This window comes from Coloeus monedula, assembly GCF_965178545.1.
Source record: "Coloeus monedula genome assembly, chromosome: 5".
In the NCBI taxonomy this organism is placed as follows: domain Eukaryota; kingdom Metazoa; phylum Chordata; class Aves; order Passeriformes; family Corvidae; genus Coloeus; species Coloeus monedula.
Genome location: NC_138785.1, coordinates 2,194,745 through 2,218,895, shown reverse-complemented (window position 1 = coordinate 2,218,895; position 24,151 = coordinate 2,194,745). Strand labels below are relative to the sequence as shown.

General features: G+C 44.3%; 1 protein-coding gene across 7 annotated transcripts in view; it reads left to right on the top strand.

Moving 5' to 3' along the window:
* The window catches only part of CAMK2D (calcium/calmodulin dependent protein kinase II delta), a 124,488-nt gene extending 117,710 nt beyond the window's left edge, over positions 1-6,778 (top strand). For all 7 annotated transcript variants that reach the window (XM_082282533.1, XM_082282528.1, XM_082282532.1 and 4 more), the window contains 3 exons: positions 429-657; positions 4,189-4,237; positions 4,786-6,778. In XM_082282533.1, coding sequence (XP_082138659.1) covers positions 429-657; positions 4,189-4,195 — 236 coding nt within the window. In that variant the 3' untranslated portion in view covers positions 4,196-4,237; positions 4,786-6,778. The remainder of the gene's footprint in view (positions 1-428; positions 658-4,188; positions 4,238-4,785) is intronic.
* The last annotated feature ends 17,373 nt before the right edge of the window (positions 6,779-24,151 follow it).

Below are 24,151 nucleotides of genomic sequence, written 5' to 3'. Positions count from 1 at the left end.
AGGGCACCTCAGAGAGTGGAGGAGAATTTCAGGTATTTGGAAAGAAAAAGTCAATATAAAGAATGAGTTTAGAGCTGAATTATTTTAACTGAAAATACTAAGTATAAATGTCATTAGACATAACAGTGAAACTGAAATGTTGGGAAACTCCAGATGGTGCTCTCCACTTTATTTAATCTATATATGTACATGGATTAAAGATATGTACTTATTAAATGGTGTATAATAAGGGATTCTGCCCATTCTACAGTGTGTTTTAGTTATCAGGTATGATTATCGTTTAACACTAATTATGAATTTGTATCTGCTAAGCCTGAGTTTTTTGTTTGTAAAAGGGGTTGGCATGAGTTCCTTTGGCTTACTTCGAGCGAATGTGATTTCTCCCATGCGTGCCTCTGTGTGTGTGTGTGTGTGTGTGTGTCTCGTAGCTCTGTCCAAAAGCAACAAGCCGATCCACACGATTATCCTGAACCCGCACGTGCACCTGGTGGGCGAGGACGCAGCGTGCATCGCGTACATCCGCCTGACACAGTACATGGACGGCAGCGGCATGCCAAAGACTATGCAGTCCGAGGAGACGCGCGTGTGGCACCGGCGCGACGGCAAGTGGCAGAACGTGCACTTCCACCGCTCGGGCTCACCCACCGTGCCCATCAAGTAAGGAACAGCTCCACCACCAGCTCCCACCTCCTAGGCACACCACATAGTCCAGTAGCTGCTTTGGGCCTTAAAAACTGTGAGCCATCCTCTTGGTAGTGTCCTTTCTTGTGGTTGTTTATTATGCATTAATACCCACTGGTGTGCGTATGGTATTGATGCAAAGATTTTTAAAACAATGCGCTTTTTTGGTTGTTGTTTTCTACTGTGATGCTCACCGATACAACTCGGTCCCTGAACTGACAGCTTGAAAAGCAGAAAAGTGTTTTAATATAGAGAAAGCTTGATAGAAGCCACTCAAAACAGGATTAGAAAACCTGGAAGAGAATTGCTGGAAAACCTGGAAGAATAAAAAGCAGTAGGATATGTGGAGCTGTGAGAGCTGACCAGAAAGTTTCAAGTAAAAAAGTGTCGCTATTGGGAAAAACTGAAGTTTGACTAATATTTAGGGTGATTTCCAGCCACCTCTACTTTCTCAGACCTAAGTATGTTCGCTGCAAGTTGAGTTTGAGCCAGTTTACATATTTACCTTGTAAACTGAGCCATCCCAGTACCTCTCACGTTCTTATCTTTTACCCAGTCTCCGTGCGTAACTGCTGAGTATTCCCCATCAGACAGTTTCGACATCCCCGTGGGACAGCCTCGCATGTCTCCCATCAGCATTTCTCTGTTGTTCATCCAGGCCCTGCCACACCCTTGGAGTCAGTCAGTGACAGAGTTCCTTGAGCCACACTGTCATCAGGGTTAATAACAGTGCACTCGGGGTTGCAGTAATAAGATAAAAAGTCATGGCTTCCTCAGGCGCAGGCCCTTGGCTTTCCTTCTTCTTCTACAGCCTCCACTAATGAGCCCAAACATCACTGACTTACGGTTTCCCAATTAGGCAGCACTGGTCCAGGCCTTGTTTCGCTCTGTTGTGAGCCCACTGTAGGATACAATGCCATTTGTGTGAGGTGGCTGAATTTCCTGGCATGGATAATATGGGCTTAGATTTCATGCTTTGGACTTCATCATCTCTCGTATTTTACTTCTTGCAACACTGTTCTCCTATTATGAAAGAATACTTGATGAAGTAAAAAATATGGTAGAATGAAGTGTTAAACTCCTTAGTGATGATTTTGTATTATTTTTTTATTCAGGAAAAAAGAAATTTTATTACTTAGTGATAACTGGTTTATTTCAAAATGTGAAACCAATGGGAACAGGAACCACATTGTCCTTTGTTTCTCACATTCCAGCTGCACTGCCAGCATTTCAACAGATAATATTGGAAGAGCAGTTACACTTGTTTGAAATGCAGCGTTAGGTAAATCTTTGAGGTTTTCGTAAAGCAGTGTTTGTCAAGGGATCTGACCTGGGTGTGTGTAGAGCCAGAAAGCCCAAGTGAAGCAGGTTCACCTGGCCCCCTGCACCCTCAACAGTCAGTGTTTACAGCCCAGTGACATGAATTGGACTAGAGAATCATTCAGTCTTTTCCTCTGCGGTTTTTTTTGTCACCACTTGTGTTTTTGGGAAGGTATTGAGGAGGTTCTTTGCAGCTGCTTGTGCTCTCTAATAAAGGTGAGGATTTCTGGGACTGCCAGGAGTGGAACGAGAAGAAAATTTACCACTGAGTAATTTTTTTGAGGTTGCAGGGCAGTTCCTGTGTCAGTGAATGTTCCAAGCCTATGAGGCCAGACAGAGAGGACATTTCAGCATTGTGAGGGGTGTCCAAGCTTAAGGGGTCACAGAGCAGCCTTAGAGCTGGACTCAGGCTTAAGGAGAGATTCCCTGAGACAGCAACATAGCCCTAGATATGTCACACTGGCAACAGTATTACATAAATCCCATAATCAGCTCTCATCTTGAATTCAGAAGAAGTTTTTGGACTTGCTCATAGCACTATTCCGAAATATCATTGGTCTGATGATTAGGGGCCTCACTTTCCAGTCTAAAATTTAGTCATCTTCAGTGTATCCTTGGTTCTTCTATGCTATCATTGTTCTTCTGCACTGGATAGATGTGCAGACATGAACGGGTTTGTAGGAAGGCTGATCACATCGTTCCCACCTTGTGCTTCTGTAGGGTAGATAGCCAGCGCTACCTCAGATGGCTTTGTCTGATAGGATCTCCATTTTCCTGGCTACCTTATCTCCTTACTGTCTTTTTGGTTTGGGGTTTGCCTTTCCATTAGCTTGGCTTCTTCTGAAATCCTCTGTCCAGTTGTGGTCAGGGCTTTACTTAATTCCACAATGTCTTTCTTTTCCCTGCTCTATTCTGGCACGATTTTTGCGCTTTTCTCATCTGCAGCTCATCTAAGCCAGCCACCTGTTTATCCTCATCTCTCATTTCCAACCACTGAGTACATAGAAACTTTTACAGAGCTTTGCACTTCCTATTATTCCATGTAGTATTTCTGGATTACCTGGCCCTCAAGGTTATTCGGTTCTTCTTGCACAATGCTCCTGTTTTCTTTTCATAGTGCCTTCCACCTAAGTGTCAGTATGCTATGTGAGATCGGTCCTACTGCTTGTGCTCAGGACTAGTGAGTCTTCTCTAGGCTGATAGTTCACCTTTCAGCACAAACATTGTCCTTCTTCTTTTAGTTCTTTTGCATATTCTTTATTTCCCATCTTCTTAAGTCTGACTGGGAGATTACCATGTAGCACCATGCTAGAATCACCTTCTATAACCCATCCTGACGACTTTTGCACTGTCTCAAATTTCACCTTTGCTTTTCCCAGTCAGAGCAGCAATAACTCCATTTTGGAAAACCAGAGAAGAAACTTAATTAACATATTGTTCTAGTTTATCCTTCCTTTATTTTAAATGCATTCAGTCTACAGCTACTTACGTAATTCTTACCAATGCACAGTAGTTAATACTGGCATTTCCATAATAAAAAACTATGTTGTTCATCATGTCTGAAAATGAATCTCAAATCTAATAAAGTTGCAAAAACAATTATAACTGCAATCTGCTTCTGCAGACGTGGTATCCTAGATGATGTTAAGTCAGTTGCTGCAAGCACAGTAGCTTCCTTGTTTTCAGAATTGCAGGAAGGAGTGTGCATAAATCTAAGGATAGAATTGAGCTCTTTGGTAGCTATAGATATAGGGAAATGTTTTCTTGTGGCAGAGGACTTATTTGGAAAAGAATATGAGCACAAATACGTATCTAGTTTATAAATAAATTTTATTCGTAGTTTTGCTGTGAGTTGGATGAGGCAAACTTGGGTTTCTGTCTCATCCATTGTTTCTCTCTGAGTCATAGAAGTGACGGTAGAATTCTTCTCTGTATCCATGTTCTTCGGGACCTGGGCTAAAGTGTTTCTGTAGAGCTGTGTCTGCTTGTCCTTGGAGAGTGCACCTGCCCAGTATGGGCAGTCAAAGGGCTGGTGGACCTAAAGGCGACTCCCTAACCTGACTTCAGCCTCAGTGAGGCTGGCGTTCCCTCCCTGATCATGGCTCACACATTCTTATACTTTGCTAGTATAAGTGCAGTGCGAGCCAGCAGAATGCTGAGTAAAGAGTTTGTTCTGTGTTTGTGCAGTGCCTAGCGCAGAGGGATCGCACCACGGCTCCGGCCCCTAGATGCTACGGTAATAAAAATGATGCTACAGCCTCACTTAGCTGCATACTTGCTTCCAGCTCCTTTCCATTCCTTCTCTCTCTGCATATGGCTCTGGCATGTCTTGCATGTGAATGACACCTGATTATTCCTTGTCTCTTGGCCCAATCTTTGTACGAGAGCCTCAGTCCATGGCAGTGCCTGCGATGTCCATGCTGAGGAAGTTAAGTTACAGAGATTCATGGCTGAATTCCACCCTCCCTCCCTTAACGAATCCCTTAAGGCACTTAAGGGAGAATGCTTTAAGGCACTGGCTTCCCGCCTCAGTTTCCTTTTTTAACAGCCTCTCTGGCATCTTGTAAAGATGGAAAATGTCTGTAAAGTGGTTTGAAAAATAAAAGAATGCCTTGCCTGATTGGAGGTTTTTTCCCTTGTTTTTTTTCCCTGTATGGTGTTAAGTGATCTTGAGAAGGTGGTTTTTTTTCAATAGCATTGGCTAACACTTGAGCATGTGTTGTTATCTGGTGGTGATGTTACCTCAGTAATGGAAATCTGTTTGTTTTTTCTCCTTCCTCCTAGCTAAAAATATCAGCGGTGCCGCTCTTGCATTTTCTGTACCCAACGCACCTGGTCGATTACCATCTTGGCCATCCTGTTCTCTTCATGCATGTTTCTGAGTGCATGAAGTTGTGAAGGTTCTTCATGTAACACATTTGTGATGCACCACGTTGCTGTATATTCCATCCGTACACTGTTAACATTTCAATGAAGGTGATGTTCCATGCAAATAGAGAATAACAAGGCGTAAAACACGAAAAGAGATATTGGATGGACAGCAGTAGACACACAGTACATTTGTCACTTGCTCCATTTATGCCAAGTTTTGACAGACAACTTTAAAATCTATCATGTTTATTAAAAAAAAAAGAAAAAAAAAAAGAAAAGGTATATTTTACCTTCTTTTTTTAAGAACTGTTTGTTGACTCCTCCTTTTCTCCCAAGTCCCAGGATTTTGCTTTGGTTCTGGTAGGAATGGTTAGGATGTATGCTGGCAGCTCCGTTACTGTAAAACAGATTTTTATCATAGATGGACAAAATCACTGATAAATGTGAAAGTGTTAATATCTTGGCTTTGGACCAGCTGGAGCCTTCTTAGTTTATTAGTCTGGAAAAATCTCCTCATTTGCTGGTTTGGCCACTCCAGAATTAATTGTCACTGTTCTGGTGAGTCAGCAGCTTCCGTTTTCCTTTTGAGTTCTTTTTGCTTTATTTTGCTTAACTGAAAGTCACTGTTGGTTGATTAAGCAAAACTAAAAATTGTAAGGAACTAAGTGATAATTGAGAGGCAGTTTTTGAGGATTAAAATGGAAGGAAAGAGAAAGATTTTTATCACTTTTAGGATGTACTGTAAATTTTTTAAGGAGGCTTTAAAAAATATAATATCTTGGTTAATGTATAGACCAGCTGTGTGGTTAATATATTCAAGAAATATTAGGCCTTAAAGCTAAGTATGAAGAGTTTACTTACATTATACTGCTGCTGTTGCTTCTCTGGAAATGAATTACGGAGACACTGGCTTTCCGTGGGACCCTAACACTTTACCACAGGTTTGTGTCTCCCCGCGCTTCCCCTCCATCCGCTCTTGGCTTCTCAAGCTCCCCTGACAGCGTTCGCTGTCGAGGCCGGCGATCCCGACGGGTTTGTCCCGGCTCCGGGCCGAGGGAGGAACGCTCTGCTGGCAGTGCAGAACGCAAACCTTGCAACAGGGACTAGTTCTCCTTCCCTCGTGTTGCTGTAAAAATACAACCTCACAAGAATTTTGGTTTCTTCCCTTCCACTGTTCCAGGAAAGCCCAGGCCGGGCTGCTCTTGTTCTCCCCATGGTTCTGTTAGCAGCAGGCTTCTGCTTCCCGCAGCGCTGTACAGTGCATGGTATCTCAGTGTCCTTTTTAGCCGTCCAAAATTTACAACTCGGCAGCCAGAACTTTTTAAAATGGGAAAGCTTCCTAATTTGTATCATTTCACCCTTCTGTGTTGATTACTAATCAAAAGCAGTTCTTAAACATGTTGATGTTGTTACTAGTGGATGTATGGTAGATGGACTTAAGCTTCTTTGATAATTACTACATGATTTTAAACAATATATATTTAAAATAAGCATCTACAATAAATGTGTTGAGCCATATTAACCTGCCAATGGGATCTGTGAAAAAAGTAATGGCCTCATTTTTTTCTCATTAATTTCTTTTCTTTTTTTTCTTTTTTTCTTTTTTTTTTTTTGTGAAGCGGCTATAAGTGGCATAACTGTATTTAAAATTAACAAATTAGGTGTAGGGTGGTTTTTTTATACTTCTAACATAGCATGTGGTGTTGACGTATTACTGTAGACCAAGTTTGTCTTCCACACCAAGACGTGAGGAAATTGTGATTTGTTCTCTCCACCACAACTGAATTATACACTTCTGTCATTTTGGAACACTGCAGTTTACCATGGGACACAGTGTACATATTTCTTGCCATAATGGTAAATGATTGATATATTTAAGGATTAATAAATTTGTGATTTCTGCTGACATTGTGCTTGTGTTTTAATTTCCCAATGAACTGTGATCTTTGCAGTGGAAAACATGTAGTGTCTGTTTGAGTTAAGACACCAGAGGCACAGATGCACTTTCTTAGGAGCTGAATTTTCAGTTTGAAAATATGAGTGTTTGCTGTTGTGGTTGTCTTTGGGTTAGTTCCGAAGTGCCTTTCCTGGGGGCCGTTTGCACACTGCTCATGCTCTGCTTTGTTGGTGGACTTTGCACATACCTTGTGCTTGTAGGGCCATATTTAGAAACGTTTTAGGTTGTTCCAACATTTCTGTTGCTGCTTTGCTGTGTTTTATGTATATGCTCAGCCTGTGCCACAAGACTCTGTAAGAGCAGTTGTTGTATGCTATATAATACCATAAAATATATGTAGTAATATAAAAACATGCATATAGAAATAGGAAATGCATTAAATCTATAAATAATTAGGATTTAAAATAACATACCATTTTAAAAACGTGCATCTATGTCTGTAGTGATTTCAGGCTGTCTTAAACCACGCTGAGCCATGATTGAGGACAGTCTTTTATACCAACAGAAAAGAAGGACTAAGGAGAGGAAACAACTTGCAGCTTTCCTTGTTGGGGGAATGCAGAGCTGGACCGGGGCCAGGGCAGCGTAGCTGGAGCAGCAGCATTGGTGTGGCAGGGAGCCAGAGCCTGTCCTGGGTTGGTCACAATTCCAGTGCTTCTTCCTGGGTGGCATTTTGTAAACAAAAAAAAAGTAGTTGGTAGAGAGCTCAGGGGGCTGGATTTTTTCAGTAAATCCCAGAAGGAGCAAAAGCAGTTTATTCTGTTGGGAGGTCTTATATTTTGTCATGTTGCTTTTACCTACTTTGTTTGCTCACTTTTTCCAGTGAGTGCTGTTCCAGAAATCAGTTTGATTTCCATTTTAACCATGCTCCTGCATAAAGCTGCTTGACAGCAGCGGAATTGCTACCGATTTCAGGTATGCAGAGAAGAGAGATCAGTGGATAAAGCAAAATGATGAGCAGGGGACTGGGAGAACACATTTCCTCCATATCGGGCTGAAGATTTGGGAGAGGGGCAGGGTGTGGGGGCTGGTTTGGAGTTTTTTTAATGGTTGTTCTTTTATAGCACAAATATTTTAATCTGCTGCCTCCTCGTGGCTTTGTAATACTGTTTTCTGTTTAGGAGTGCACAAGAAGAGGCTGTTTATTCGGAGCAGAAAGGAACCCAGTGCTTTCATTTATTCACTCTTTAATGTGAGTAAGGAACACAATATTTCAGGGCCTGGAAATTACCATTTCCTGGGTCTTGAATATACTCTGTGCATATACCTGAAGTAATCAGATTGGTTCTATTTTCTAAAAATGGGTTCCCAGGACACATTGAAGAAAAGTGACATCTCCTAGGGCTGTATATTAAATCCAGAGTTCATTGTGTCTACAATTAACTTCACTGTTTCTTCAGTGAGCTATTAGTCCTTGGTAATTTATCATGTCCTTGGGCTGTTCTCTCAGAAAACAGAATTACTTCATGCTTCTCAGGGCTTGTCTTTCTTCTTAAATTTGTGCAGTCATACTTTATACATAACCCATCTTAAGAAAACACCATCAGTCAAAAAATTAACTGTAGTCATTGAGGAATTGATCCAAATTGCTTCAGGAGTTTCATCTTCTTTCTTCCTAACAGATTATTGGTAAAAGACAGATGTGGGTGAGCTGGAGATCAGTGCTGCGAAGTCCAACTGCTAAAGCTCTGGTTCCTGCAGGGAGAGCTGTGGGCTCACACCCCTGTACAGGAGTGTAGGGAGGTTTGGATCCTCACAAAAGGGGAGACAGTAATTCTGCAGCCTATCCAGGCCTCACAGGAAAGGAAACCTACACAGAGCAGACTAGAAGCCTTCCTTCCCTTCCCCTCCTTCTCTTGCACAGATCCCCTGGCTGAGCAGGACATGTTGCAGGATCTGCTTCCAAGGTAGCGTGCGTGTGGAAGGAGGAGGAGGCAGGAGTTCTCTGTGCTCACGTGCTGCAGAACAGCAGTGCCAGGCTGCCTGTTTCAGCATGTTCTTGTCCAGACCCAGCCCAGGCCAAAGGCACTGCAGACAGTAAGTTTGGGGAAGGGGAGAGCACTTAATCAGAGTGTGAGGGGAGGAAAATCAATGCAAAAAAAAAAGACAAACCGATAGTAAACAAGATTTCCAAGGCAAAGAGCTAGAAGAGCAGTATTTCTGTGTTACAGACATGTCTCATTCTTTCTTCAAAGATGTTGCCAGAACCCAGCTGTAGGGCTGGACCATCTTGGAAACTAGTTGGGAATTCAGCCCATATAACCTTTTTCATCACAGTGACCTCTAAGTAGTTAACAAAGTTAAATAGCTAAATGTGACAAGTGGTTGAGACAGGGTTGCTTCCTTAAAATAGCGAGGGCTGAGTGTGCATGGCCACCCTCTGAAAAGTTGTGTTAAATTGCAGCAACACATTTATCAGGAATCTGACACACCTTACAACAGCCAAGGCCTCAGTCTTACTTCTGCTGTTCCCTTAAGTCAGCCCATAATGGAAAGGTGCTGGTTCCTGTCAGGGCCAGACTAACAGCTGTGGCTGTCACTGAGTCCCCTGCTCACTTTCAGATAATTCCCAGCATACAGCGAGCTGGTGCAGGGGAGAGGGGAGTATTAATTCATTAGTATACAGCCCACTGCATTGAGAGCGAGCTCATGGCAAACAGAACGGCCCTGGGGAAGGAAGGGACTGCTCAGCTCTCCCACCACTCCTTTTCCCACCCTGCTGAGGCATCCAGGGCTGGCTCTCAGAGAGGACAGCTGCCCGGAGTGGTGACGCTCACAGGACCTTGAGTAGCACCAAGGGACCCTACTAGCAACAGCCAGCCTGAGAGTGGAGGTAGGAACCTGCCTTTGGGAGCCACACAGCTCATTTGATAAACAAAGTTATTGCTAACCACTGGTACCTAAACAGAAGTCAAACCCTTAGTAAGGATGGAGAAGAGAGTGCTCCCAAGCACATACCTCTGTCATGTTAGAGCAAGACATCGACTGAGTTAAAAATCATGCAGAGCTGTTGCCATGTCCTGTGCACCAGGGAGAGGTAAGTACCAGAGCAGGAAGCAAGAGTTCAGTTTGATGTACTTGGGTAAGTTCCTCAGACAAAACAGGCACCTAAAAACCTACTCCCTAAGTAAAACTGGTGGTCCGGGGGTTTTTTTCTGAACAAAACTTTCTAGAGAGCAAAGCACAAAAGCTGGGCCATGCCAAAATCTGCCTGCCTTCTTCATTGTAGTAAACCTTCATGGATGAATGAAATTACTCAAGTGGATACCTCAACTCCAAGCAAGTCTTTAACAAAGACAATCCCAAGCAAACACAACAAGTAAATGTGTTTGAATAGCCTTGTTTATATCCCACTACATTATCAAAATTCTAAATCATCAAGCCTCTGGATCACCCAGCAAGATAAAGAGACTGTCCAAGTTGTAGAGGTACACGTTTCTTTTTCCAGTGGTTCAAATCAATCCTGCGTCAACACAGGAAGGCTTATGGAGTTTAGCCTTCATTTGCATTGTCATATGGGTATTCTTTTGGTTTTGATCAAAAGTAAATATTTTTAAGTAGTATAATTTAGTAAATGAGCAAGATGGTTTATTAAAGTAATTTGGAAATTGGTTGGAAAGGAGATTAGTGACAAGTAATATATGTTCTAGGTGAATAATTGACAGCTTTGCATTCTTTTCCCATAGCAGCTGCCGTGTGAACCCCCACAGACAGCACTCCTCAGATCACGAAGTAACAGAATGTTTGGGGTTGGAAGGGACTTCTGGAGATCATCTAGTCCAACCCCCTGCTAAAAGCAGGTTCACCCAGAGCAGGTTGCACATGATGATGTCCAGGCAGAGTTGAACATCTCTGGAGGAGACTCCACAGCCTCTCTGGGCAGCTCCTGCCAGCGCTCTGTCCTCCACAGAGCCTCTTCCTAGCAGGTCAGCCCCTCACTTGCATGGGTGCAAGGGGTTATTCTGCCTGAAGTGCAGGACTTGCTTTTGTTGAACTTCCCTCAGTTCCCCTGCAGCCTCTCCAGGTCTGGCTGAATGGCAGCACAGCCTGCTGGCCTGTCTTGCCCTTTTGGAAGACTGGAGTGACATTGGCTTTCCTCCATTGCTCCTTTTCTCCATGACCTTTCAAAGACACACTAATCAAAGATAAATCTAATCTTACTGAAAAGTTACTCTAAAGAAAATTTTGAATATGGTAGAGCACCTTTACACACAGGGAGAGGGATCGGTAGCATGGCCAGCCATGTGTTTGCAGGCTTTGTTTCTGATCCCCTGGTTGGCCTTGGGCTGCCTGGAGGATATGTGGTGCACTTGTGACTGATGTGGCAATTCCCATTTCCAGCCTTCATTGCCGTTCTTGGTGTTGGTAATGTTCACACCACTTCTCCAAAATCTGAGGAACCTGCGGATTCAAGGATTCTGAGACAATGAACAAAATTACCCTTCTCTTAAGGACCTAAATTCACTCCATGTAAGTATTTTGAAGAACCTGGGGATATTAACTACTTTTCAGCATCTGAGAGGGTGTTGGCACATCATTGTGGGATCTGGTTTTGGAGGCACCGTTTCAGTCTCCTGTTGGGACGAAAGCACTGTGTATAAATAGTTAAATTCTCTGCAATGGAGCCAGACAAGCACAGCAGCAGCAGGCTGATTTCAGGGCCTGGATTTAGATCCACTCACAGGGATCCAGGAGACGCAAGTAGGAGGTTTTGCTCTTTTTCATTCAGGCCAGGAATCTGAGCGTGTGTACCTTGTGCAAGGTCAGTGCCATAACCACTGTGAATATCTGAGACAATTTTTGTCCATTTTTTCACTGAAAAATTAGTAGGGAAGGATCTAATTCTTGTTTGGATGCAGTTTTTTAAAAATGGTCAAAATCTGCCTCACAACAGCAGGAAGGATCCCTTTCCCTGGGCATTTGTCAAGTGAAGGTGCCACAAAGGCTAAAAAATGCCGTGAGGGCTAATTAACACAAAGCTGAGAGCGAGAAACATTACAAGTCTCTTCTCTTAAGCAAATGGATGTGTTTGAGGATCTCAATACGTGAACAGATAGAAACACTGAGGCTTAAAAGGCCCTGGTGCTTTGCAGTGGGTTTCCAAGGTTAGAACCCTGAGGTGCACTGAGAGTATTTCTTCTCTCCTCTGTAGCTGAATGGGGATCTCGATGTTTGAGTCTCACCACATTCACACCTTTCTATAAACAGCTTCCCAGTTAAGACCAGCTTTTCACACATGACAAGGCAGAGTTACTTTACATCCCACCAGTCTTACACCGCCTGCCAAAAGGATGTAGGGGGGCTATTTGGGGAGTGGAAGAGCTGGGGGATGAGGATTGCGCTGTTTTCGTTAAGAGGTCCAAGCAGCTCACGTTACTCATCTCTGAGGAGGAGTAGCTGGCACAAAGATCCAAACATTTTGGTGGCGAGAGGAGGAAGCAGGTTGAGGCTTCTCTTCTTCTGTCAGGTCCTTTCACCGCTCCATCAAAACGCCCCTATGCTGCTCCCTGCCCCTCCGTTCAGATGTTCGCCTCTTCCCTTGCCTACTGCTCCTGCCCTGCCTTTCTTCTCTTCCCAACCTTCTCATCCTCCTCCCACATGAGACCCTGAGGTTCTTACCACATGCCATTTATCCCGTTAAAATGTGTGTGCCACTCCTTGGAATGAATCATCTGCTTTTATGTCTGAAAACTCTACTTCCCCATCTTCCTTATTTTTTTTCCACTTCCTTTTTGCGTCTCCCTTTTATGTGAGACCTGTTCCTGGGACACAGCCAGCAGTGCCCTGGTGTTTGCCTGGGAGCCTTTTAAAAGAGTTAGCTAATTGCTCCTCATGGTGTCACTGCATCATCTACCTGCTTTCGGCCTAAGACCCTGGCCGTGTGTAGTTTGCCCAAGGCCACAAAGGTATTGGATGACAGGGGTTTCTGGGTCCAAGGGTGAGGTTCCTTCCCTGAATGACAGTGACTGCAGGCTGCCTATGAAGGATTTATGGCCAGAATTACAAGGAGAGCCCAGAGAGCCTCGTGCTCACTCGCTGCCCGGCGCTAGCCCCAGGTGAGCTCCCTCTGAAAAGCCAGGTCCACATCCATCCTGGCAGCTGGAACTCTGCAGCAGTTCCCAGGTTAACATCCATCCTAACAACTGGAGCTCTGCAGCACTTCCCAAATCTGATAAAAGGCACATCACACTGTTGGAAGGCAATACTGAAATTGAGGGCAGCAGCCACACACTGCTTTCCTCACAGAGCAGGAATATCCTGGGAGTTCTGAACGCCACACTAGTTAATTACACTAGCTAAACCCAACTTCCTGCATCTGTCAGCAGTTCAAAGGCAAGACAGCTGTCAAATATTAGCAGTATATTGTCTATGTACCTCCAGAAAAAAGGAAAAGAAAAAAAAGGAAAACACCATCAGAAATCCTTCCCAGGAAAAACCCAACCCCAGAGTTACTAGGGTTTCTTTTTTTTTTTTTTTTTATTGCCACTGATACTGACCTAGAAAAAGGAAAAAGAACCTGATCTGATATTTAGATGCTAGATGAACTTTCTGAGCTGGCAGTTAGACAAAGGGAGGTTTGGGATGGTGAAGAATGATGGAGAAGATGTAACTACAAGGTTTCAGTTTTACAGTGACTGGGTTCCAATGTGATGCTGCAGAGCATACTCACACAGCCTGGGACACAACAAAAGGTCCCGTTAGCTATTTTTGCTGAGGGGACTTGTTTGGAACCTAAGGGCTGACAAGGGGTTAAGAGAAGTTTAATGACCAGCCCAAGATAGTTCCACTACCTATACGAGGAGATGATACTGAAATTTCTGGGAGCTACTCCAGGTCCATGAGCACAAAAAAACCCTGTATTGATCATAGAATCATAGAATCCCAGAATGGTTTGGGTTGGAAAGGACCTAAAAGTTCCAACCCCGTGCCGTGGGCAGGGACACCTTCCACCATCCCAGGTTTCTCAGGGCCCCATCCAGCCTGGCCTTGAATACTTCCAGGGATGCAGCAGGCACAGCTTCTCTGGGCAACCTGTTCCCAGGTCATTGCTGTGATATCCTGTCCTTTGGCCCCAGTTAAAGAGATCCGGCTCTGTTCTGAGGGCTGAAAGCGCTTGGTGCGCTGGTGCAAGAGAGGTGATCGCTCAGGTAAGTGATGTCTTTAGCCTGTAATGAACTGTGATGGAAAAGGGGAGTTAGGGATTGTAAAAGCTTCTATCCTTCACCCTTTCAGTAGCATCTGCTGGCAGAGGTCGGTGCTGGGCGTTTATTACGTTTCAGAGGAGTGGGCTGGGTAGCAGAGTTTAGGGGTAGTCTTACTTTTCGCAGTCAGTTCCCTCCACTCGCTCGACTTAGATCCTTCTTCCAGGAGGCAGAATTTACCTATACACAGCATGAAATAAATCTCTCTGGTTTAGGCCTTCCATCTCATTTCAGGGAGCACGTGCTCTTGTGGGAGCTATGGAAGAAAATCAAGGCCTACTTTATTCCTGTTGCTCCTCAAAGAAATTAAAGATGCGAGTGGGAAATAAACTAATCCAGGCTTAGATTTACAATGCAGATCTCATTGGGGCCTAAGTCCCTTTGAGATGATTCACATTTTGAGATGTCCACAGCACAACTTGTACAGCTGCAGCGAGGCCATTTGGGCTGTGCGCAAACGGGTTTGACCAGAACTGCTCATTTTCATAAAGTAATGCAGACTTTGTTGTGCTCTGTGGCAAGAGTCTGATGTGACCAGGTGTCCCACCATCACACAGAAATAACCCCAGAGGAGTCATTCATCGTTTTGGTGACAATTTACTGGAGCGCCCACTTTTTTTTGTCAGCAGTGCCACCGCCGCCAATGATGATGAAGAATCTGAGAACAACCTAGAAAAATGCGTATTTGTATTTATGAGAAACATTCATTTTGTTTCACTGCTGCCAGCCAGTCTGTCTCCCCTCAGGAGTCAGCATAGGTCAGATGAGTGAGGAATGAGATGCTTTTTATTCATAACTCAGGATAACATTAGAGAACTTTTCGGGAATACTTTTTACAGATGAGCTGCAACTTCTCGTAAGAGTTTGGCTTCAGAGAATGAAACAGCAGTTATGGAGACAGAAAATGGGAGCGTGAGGGAGAGAAATATTGTGTACATGGCTTCCATTTCCTCTTTAGACTGTAATTTTCCCCTTCATTCTCCTTTGCAGTCAAAAAATAAAATGTGAATTTAGTGGCAGGTGAGAGTATAGAGATGATACAGATACAGCATGGGCTTAGTCATCCTCTTCTGCTGCACGTATCTTCTTTGAACTGCACTTAACCATGTGAAGGTTCTTACATGCTGATGAGCAGAGCTCCAGAATAACACAAACAGTTTATAGGCATTGTAAAAAATAAACTCAGCTTCCATTTGGGAAAAGAAGGCCATTTTCAGATGCATGTAATGATACAAGAAGCATTTGTAGTGCAAGTACATTCTCTAAGCTGGTGTGAAAGTCTGACCATTTTTCTCACTCACGTATCCTAAAAATACCACCTGGTGGTAAAAGAGTTCTTTTCATGGTTCTTTTTCATCTCTATTCCCAATTTAAGGGTCAGGATTCTTTTGTGACTAGGCCAACGCTTCAAGGTGTGCATGGAGTATTGTGTACAGGCAAATAGCAACCTACAGGGGGAAAATTCTCCTAATGGAAGATGTAACAGTTCAGGCAGCATCAGAAACCATAACAAGCAGGTAAAATGCTTGCTGTAATGAGTGGAATGGGGAGGTTAGAAAAATGCTGAGTATGAGTGGTGTAAAGGCTTGGCACAGACTTAGTGCATTGAGGGACTTGGGCTCTGAAGCAGTCCTTGGTATAAATTTGGGGCTGTACTCGCTGATTTGTAGTGAGAAGAGATTTCTATTGAATACAATTCAAGTCTGATAGCAAAATTATGCTGAAGATGCTTGCAGACATAGGCTAGAGCTCAAAAGCTGTTGTATAGAGGCCCTGTCACTATCAAGCAGGGTCTGAATTCCCATGTGCAATTTTATGCATCTCCTCCTACAGAAGTGTTTCCACATCCCATGGGATCAGGCATTTTGCTGTTTCTGCCACATAATTATTTGTAAGTTTTGTCCCTGCACAGGGTTTTCTCTTTAACACTGAAATACTGTCTGTCCAGGAGACCAGCCAGAAACCAGCCAGGACCAGTCAATATTCCAGTGACTTAGTGTCCGGAATCTGCACCAGCTTTTCTGGTACCTTTCAATTGTCAGGTAAGGCCATAAATGCCACCCTCTAAAAAGTGTAATTCAGAGTCTCTGTTGCGAAGACCTCAGAGAAATGGCAATTTCTTTTCAGCACGTTGGGAGTAAATGCACAAAACCTGCTGGATGCTACTCAGTCGTGATTCTCAGGTAATAAAATAAGCGAGCTAGGGAAATGCAGTGCAGAAGCAAAGACCTCTAGGCAACAACGTACTAGAACACAGCAAAGATATAACTCAATTGAAAATAGCCAGCTGGCACTAATGGCTCATTCGTTTAGACTCATATTTCTGGGCTGCCTGGCTTTTGGTGAGATGGGAGCAAGGAAAATCACGCCTGCCTGCCAACAGCTATCAATAAAAGCGCTGTTAAACAGAGCCATCGCCCTGCAGCTCGGGAGGCACTCCAGACCACCTCGAGAGTCGGAGTTGGTTTGAGGAGATGGTCAAGGACCCGAGCTTTGTCTTCTCATCAGTTTCCTGTGGTACTGAGAAGGTTTGGATAATGTGCCACTGGTGGTGGTGGAGACACCATCCCTCACCGCACGCGGCCACGACAGAGCTTTCTGCTCTGCACATGGGGGAGGCCCCCATCTGTGGCCAGCCTAAACCAACTAAACTCCCTTTTAGGCCCCTTGCTGGGCCTGACAACACAGCTTGGAATGACAAGCCCAAACCCAGAGTCTTTAGATGTGCTGGAAGAAGGGTGAGAGTGGTGGGAAGAAGTGGGCACTTACCATCTGGCTGGCAACGGGCTCTAACGCAGGATAACGTGACCCATCTGTCTGGGCACTGCCATTTTGGGATGGAATGCATCCTGCCTGCCTTCCTCCCTCCCCTCTGGGCCTCCTGGACACAGAAGCAGGTTTGACTCCTTGGTCAAGAACACAGGTTCAGTTTCATCGTCCTGCTCCACCTGCTGTGATCAAGCACAGGCACTGCTCATACGCCTGTGTTATCCCTTCTCCCATTTTTGGCCCTCCCTTTTGCCATCCTTCTACCTCACTTTCTTTGCCTCAGTCCCCTCCTGAATTAATAACCTGATGACTTTTTCCTGGATGGTCCTAGTTGTAGTAGATCCATAGCCACACTTGGTATTTCTGATACTGTTACCTAGAGGAAATAATAATAATAATAATAATAATAATAATAATAATAATAATAGCAACAGCAGTAACAAGGTTATTATTATGGGGTGCCTAGGAAAGGGTGACTGAGTGTTTTTGCTGGCAGGTATCTGTGGCACAGTGGTTGCAGCTGTGCACAGGGAGCAGCAGGGCCACAAACCTCCTGTCCAAGAGGAATTATCTTGCTGAATGTTGGAGTGAATGACCCAAAGCCCTTGGAAGCAAAACACAAAGAGAGAGTAAGTGTGTCCTGTGGCACCAGGTAGACATGACTCATAATGAACCATACACCATACATGAATTTGGGGTTGGAAAGAACCTTAAAGTTTATCTAGTCTAACCCCTCTGCCTTGTGCAGGGACACCTCCCACTATCCCAGGTTGCCCCAAGCCTTGTCTAACCTGGCCTTGGACACTTCCAGGGATGGGGCAGCCACAGCTTCTCTGGGCAACCTGTGCCAGGGCCTTACCACCCTCACAGGGATCAATTTCTTCCTAATATCCAATCTAAATCTGCTCTCTGTCCATTTGAAGCCATTCCCCCTTGTCCTGTCACTCCATGCCTCTGCCAAAAGCCCCTCTTCAGTTTTCTTGTAGCTCCTTAGCTGCAGTGACTTCACATGTGTGTGCATTGCTGGGGTTTTTTCATCATTTTTTATTATTCTCCTTCACCATTCCAAAGAGTAAACATAACCACACCTGGAGCTGAGTTATCATAGGAAGGTTTGAGTTGGCTCTCTAAAGGTGGTTTAAGCCCTCACCCTCTTTTGGGGGATTGGCTGCACCTGGGAGACTGGGGCAGGAGGGTGTTGGGCAGGGTGCCAGGTGCTCCTCATTTCCCATCAGGAGGGAGCACAGCTGCCTGATTGCTCTGACAGTTTTTAGAGGGAGATGTTCACCCATTCCACAGCATTTCCTTTGCACTCCTCTGAGGGGAACACTTCAGGAGTTTGCTGTGGAATTTGGGGTGCTTCAGCCTTGATGAAAATGAGCAGATGTTCTTGTGAGCTGTCTACAAACAGTGAGTCTTGGCCTCAGTGGCTTTGTTGTACATTGTGTGGGGATATGGTGAGGCAAAGAGCATATTTGGGGGGGGGGGGGGGGGGGGGGAAGGCTGCCAGAAGCTGGTGAAGCTCTGTGGATGCTTTTTTAAGAGTTTATGTTCTGCTGCTCTGAGCTCCTGTTAGGAAAGCAGGGTCTGCTCCTGTTGCAGGGATTACTCTATTGTAAAACTTTGAATAAAAGTTGTGGTTTTCATGGTTTTACTTTTTGGGGGGCCTGGACCCTCATGCATGGGGCTTGGGGCCTGGTGTTTTGCATGGCAAAGAAAAGAACCTGGAGGTAATCTGCCATTGAATGTGGTTTGGTTTGTTCTGCTTCTTGTGAGGAAGAGGCTTTAATATTAAAAGTATGGTTTATGGCTGGAAAATGGAGTATCAGTGTTCCAGGCGAGCTTCCACCTGTGCTGACACATAGCTGCTCTTGATATTCAATTGGAGCACATGGGTCTTTGTTTAAATGATGTGTTTGATTTTTTGGGAACTTTGAAGTATGTACAAGTCACAGAGTGAGAGCAGCTTAGTTAAATGTGCTGGTTTATTTTCAGAGGCTTGAAGTTAGGTGTCCTTTTGTGACAAAGGCACTGCTGCTCATGTTCCTTTTTTATGAAAGTATTGTTTATGAGGGTAATGGGTTTTCATGTTGCTGAGGATTTTACTGGGTATGTGCCAGGACTTTAATGTTGGTGAATTTTTAGCATGTTCAGAATCATCCACACCTCAATAAAAGTAACGGAGCTGTTGGGGTTTTGTGGTTCTTAAAAGGTACTGATTGGAGTAGGTGTTCCTAGAGCTGAAAGCAATTATGGAAATGCTCTGGCTGCTGTTGATTATTTCCACATGTTCTTGTTCATCCTGGTCAGAGCAGAAGGAAAAGAGTGTGAAAATATTTCTTTGTTATCAGACTAAGAGTATCAGCTTACTGTTTATGGAAAATAACTTTTTGCATTCCCTTTTGTTTTCTCATAATGTTTTCACGGATTGCTAAATGCTGAAATATTTAACTGGATTTGGATGATCATAAAAGTGTGCTGTTTTATGTGAGGTTCACTTAAAACACCTCTCTGTTGGCAATGGAATGTTAGTCACTCCTATTTTGGTACCACTGTGGAGAGATGGAGCCACAGTTTCGCTCATTGAAGTTTTTAACTGGTTTTCTCAGATGTGCATGTGACTGAGATGTGCTTATGTGGGTTTCATTGTTTGAACAAGTAATTGCTTTGCCAATAAACTTGAAATGCTGGATTGTGGCCTGTTAAAATCCTCGAGCACAAAGCAGATGAACCACGTTGCAGTTTCCACCACTGAAGTGCTGTAGAAGTCGTGTTTCTCCCTCCATCCGGTAAGTAAGCAGAAATATGTTGTGGTTTGAATTCTATTTGCTTAATTTCAGCCTTGTAACTGAGAAGAGTCTGATCTTGTTCAAAGATGCACAGATTGCAAGAAAAATGATGAAAAGGAATTTGTTAAAAGGGCATGTTAAGCTGTAATAATGGAGCTTTCACGTGTGCGGAGGAATAGGGGAGGGGAAAGTGGAGTTGGGGCTTGTATCCCTTCTCTTTCCTGATTTATTTTCAAAGGGTCTGTTTGTAAGAGTCTTGAAATACCAACTGAACAAAATATGGCACTGCTTTTTAGTTATCTTGGTTAGTTAACTGGTCTGATCTTGTTCTAACAAACTCAAAGAAACAAAAAATATTTATTAAAATGGTTGTGACATCATTGTACTGGAGATGTGATCATCATGTTCTACAGAGGTGTATGAGGAAGAAGGGGAATTTCAGTTTCAGCTGAATTGGTATCAGCAAAGGATGTAGTTATGTAATGCTTGGTTTTTCTGGAGTTTTTTCATTAATCCATCTACTTCTATGAAAGATAGCGTTGTGGAAAATGAAATTAAGAATTGTGTTCATAGTTTCCACTGACAATTAGCCTGATGATTTGTATGGCAAAGGGCAAAGAATCAAATCTGTGGAATCATAACCTGGTCTCCCAAACTTTAACCACGAGTGATCTTTCTGTGTATTTCTCAGTTTATGTAACTCTAGATAAGCACTGTTACTGTTGTAGAAAGGCATAGGAAAAGTCTTTGCCATGTATTTTAACTTCAGAATCAGTGAGGATTTTCAATACAGAGATGTTGGAAAGCATCCCTAAGTCCTATTTCCCAGGGTGGTTGGTGAAACACTGAACAGTTTTAACTGCAGCAGTTTTAGTTTGATATAAAACTTCCAGAAGGGTCAGGTTGGGCTGAGCCCCCAGGTGGTCCAGCCTGTGCCTTACCTTTACAACCTTCTCTGGGTTTAGTCATCTAAGGTAGAAATAGGAGGGCAGAAACATTTCACCTTTTCCCCTTTTTTATTTCTTTTAAATGTTTTTCACTGAGCAGAGAAAATATTTGTGTGACTGTAAATGAATTTAAAAACGGAAAAAAAATCGGGAAGCTTTACAGACTAGGAAGAAAATACTAGAAATAAAAACCCAAACCCCCTACACAAACCCCCAAGCCCCAGAGGGTTTGCAGCCAGTGGTTCTAGACAGATCAGAGCACAGAGTCCTCATGTCCTGTGGCTGCAATTCTTAGAATCAGGGGAAGGGTGGGAACATGGGAGCACTCTGAGTGCAAATAAATACGTGTGCTCCTTAAGTTCTAAAATCTGGAATAGGGGATGGGAAGTTCTGTGCCAACAGTGGAGTATTTGACTGCAAAAAGCCCCGTAGGAGTTGTAGCGTGGTTTTTCTGTGCAATACTGATGGTTTGCCGCACTCTAGCGGTGGTGAATAGGAGTTCTGTGTGAGGTCAGTTTGCTCAGCGAAAGCTGGGAGGTTCCTACTGTCTGACCTCACAAAAGTTCAACCAGCTCGTCTCAGCTGTGTTTTAGTGTTTTCCTTGTCGCACTGGAGACAGTAATAGAAATAGGTACTTGCAGATGCTCCTTGTCGTTATTCTCTGTGTGTTTGGGGTGACTGGGTGAGGAGGGATGGGGCATTTTGTCCTTACTGTAGTTAGGATTTAGACTGATACTCAGTGTTATCAGCTCAGGCCTGCTGTTAGCACCGGTGGCTTTCCATTGCACAGCTCAGACTGTTGGTGCATGAGGAAAAGGCTGGGACCGACTCACTACTTTGCCTTATTTCAAGGAACGGTCCTTGGGATTGTGGGATTCATATTTCTTTGGATCTCTCTCCTTTCACCCTGGCATTCTGCAACTCGGAGCTAAGAGAGCATCCCATGGAGGAGGGAGGACTGGGTGCAGCCTGTGTCATTACCAATGCCTGGGATGAATGGCTGGAAAGATTCTGCTGTCTTGCCAGCAACTCACCAACTGAAGTCCGAGGCGTTCTGCAGGTACAGCAGAACCCCTGTGTTTCTGTGTACCTTAGAAAAGAACAGGCTCTCTACAAGGCAGCTTTCCCCACGTCCTCTCCAGGCCTTAGGTGGATGTTGGAGCCAATGTTGTAATTGAGATCTTCGTTTGGGGTTCGTGGAGTAGGAAGCTGTCCTGGGCAGAGTGGGAGCTGCAGGCCGAGGTTAGTGGAGAAGGATCAAGAGCAGCAGAAGGGCCCCCTTGGCTTTCTAAGCTTCTCCTCAGGGAAGGGTCTGGGTGCAGGCACATCCAGGCTTTGTCCATGGTTTATGTCCAAAGGTTCATACAGGTGTAGTGGAAGCTTTACCCTGCGGGATTAAGGATGGCGAGCCACATTTATAGAGAGAAACTAGAGGAAATTATTTATTATGATAATAAATAGGCTGAAAGACCTTAATCAAAATGATTTAGTACACAGTGAGGGTAGCTAGAACTGCTAGTGTAGTGCCCTGTTTCTGAAGGAATGCTGAAGCAATGATTTTAAAACTAGCAAAACCAATTAGTACATAGAGATGGGTATTGCTCATTCATTTCAACAACTGTGGGCCTATCTTATTTCTCAGCCTTGAGGGATAACCTTGAGGGGAGATCACACTCAAAGGAGGCATCTCCACACACAGTCTGGGAAGGGGCGTGTTAGGGGACCCCACCATTTTACTCGTGATGTTAGTATGGTATTTCCTTCCAGGATTCACACAGGGAGAGGGTGGTGTGGGTAGCACAGGAGTTTCAGACAGATTTGTGGCACTGCTGCAGGCCTTCACCACTTTTCAGCCACTTTTTTTTTTTTTTTTTTAATTCTATTATTCTGACAGTTCCTGTGGGTCATACTGGCATAAAAATACAGCAATGAAACTGTAGCCTGACAAATGGGAAAAGATAATCCTCATGGTTAGCCAGGTGCTGGAACAATAGGAGCAGAGGGAACACCAGTTAATTATTTTTAATTTAATTGTAGGGGAGTGATGTGTCAGGTGAGCTCAGTTTTAGCCTTAAGCTCAGCAATAGCCATGTTGGGCCTCATGTGATGATCACTTGGGTATTGTTTTAGTCAGTAGGTAAAGGAGGTGTTGGATTTATTTGAAAACAACCAACCAACCAGAGTTTGACCAAAACAGATGTTGATTTGATGGAGCAGATCTGAGAAGCAGGAAGGAAAAGGGAGTCAGTTGGTTTTGAAGTAAGTAAATGGGTGCCCTTGCTGGACATTCCGTGATCTGGACGTGTCCTCTTGGCTCAGTGGGACCAAGGGGTTCAGGTCTGTGGTGGGGTGTGAGCAGCTCTCCTGTTTGGGGCTGGTTGTGTGGCTGCATGTTCTTGTTTGGGGTTTTATTGGAACAGCTGAAGAAATGAGCTGAGGGTGCAGTGTTGTGTCTTAAAGGCCCTGCAGCGTGCACATAGAGTGAGGGTTACTCCTCACACCCTTCCAGTGCATCAGAAATTTAGATGTTCATAGCTCACCTTGCTCCCTTTACCTGCAGAGACCCAAGCAAATCCCCCCCTGCCCGACAGGCTCCTAGGTGTGTAATCCTCTCCTGATGGCAGAGGCGGGAACCAGAAATGGCAGGGGAAGCACAGGGGGGACTGTGCCTATGGCTGCTGCCACAGCTGAGGGACAGGGTTAGGCCTGGCAAGACAAGCCAGCTCTGCATAGGGGACTGAAACATCCGGCAAAGGCTGAGGATCCAGCTGCTCTTTCTGGCATTGCTGCTGCACTGACAAGAGTGGCAGCCAGCAACCTCTTTACCCCACATGCTTTGAGACCTGACAACTGCTGTAGCTTTGGGCTGTTCTCAAACGCTGCTTCCTGTGCCAAGTGCTTGCAGCAACTGCAGAGTTCAGACCTGGGCTATGTTGAATGTTTTAAGGTGAAGGTGAAGCCATTTGGGTTCATTTCCTTAGGGAAAGGCACCGGATTTGGAAGTTGCACACTGTCAAAGGCCTGAAGTTATAGGCTGTAGTGTGTGGAGTAGAGAGCTTGTAGCTACAAAATGCACTGGTTATCTATGCATGGCCTGAGCTGGCAGCTGAGAGTCGAATCTGTCTGTGTTTTCTGGCTCGCTTAATTCCACGTCGTGAATCCATGTGTTCTAGGAAGCGCCCACAGGATGCTCCATCTCACTTGTAGTCCAGTTTTATGGAATGTTAAGTAAAAATATTAAGTCATCAATGGAAGGAGACAGTGACCACCCTTCGGCGGTACCTACTACCAGGACTGTCACAGGTGGCAGAATTTACTAAACTGCTCTCTGCTGGTCACAGAGCCACACCGGCATCTTCCAGGGTTTGCGGGGAAGAGAGGCAGGAGGTAACAGGCTCTGCTAATAACACTCTTTTTTGAGCTGTGTTATGGTCAGACTAAGAAAAAAGCTTAGAAGATGGTGCTGGTTCATGTAATTTGTATACAGAAACAAAAAAATAAAGCCTTTTGTGTCTCAAGGTGTAAAGCAAGAGTAATGTAGTACTTGAATTATTGCTGCCACTTGTGAGGGCACAGCAAGTGCAAGGTCAGCCCCTGCATTTAACAACTGGGTTT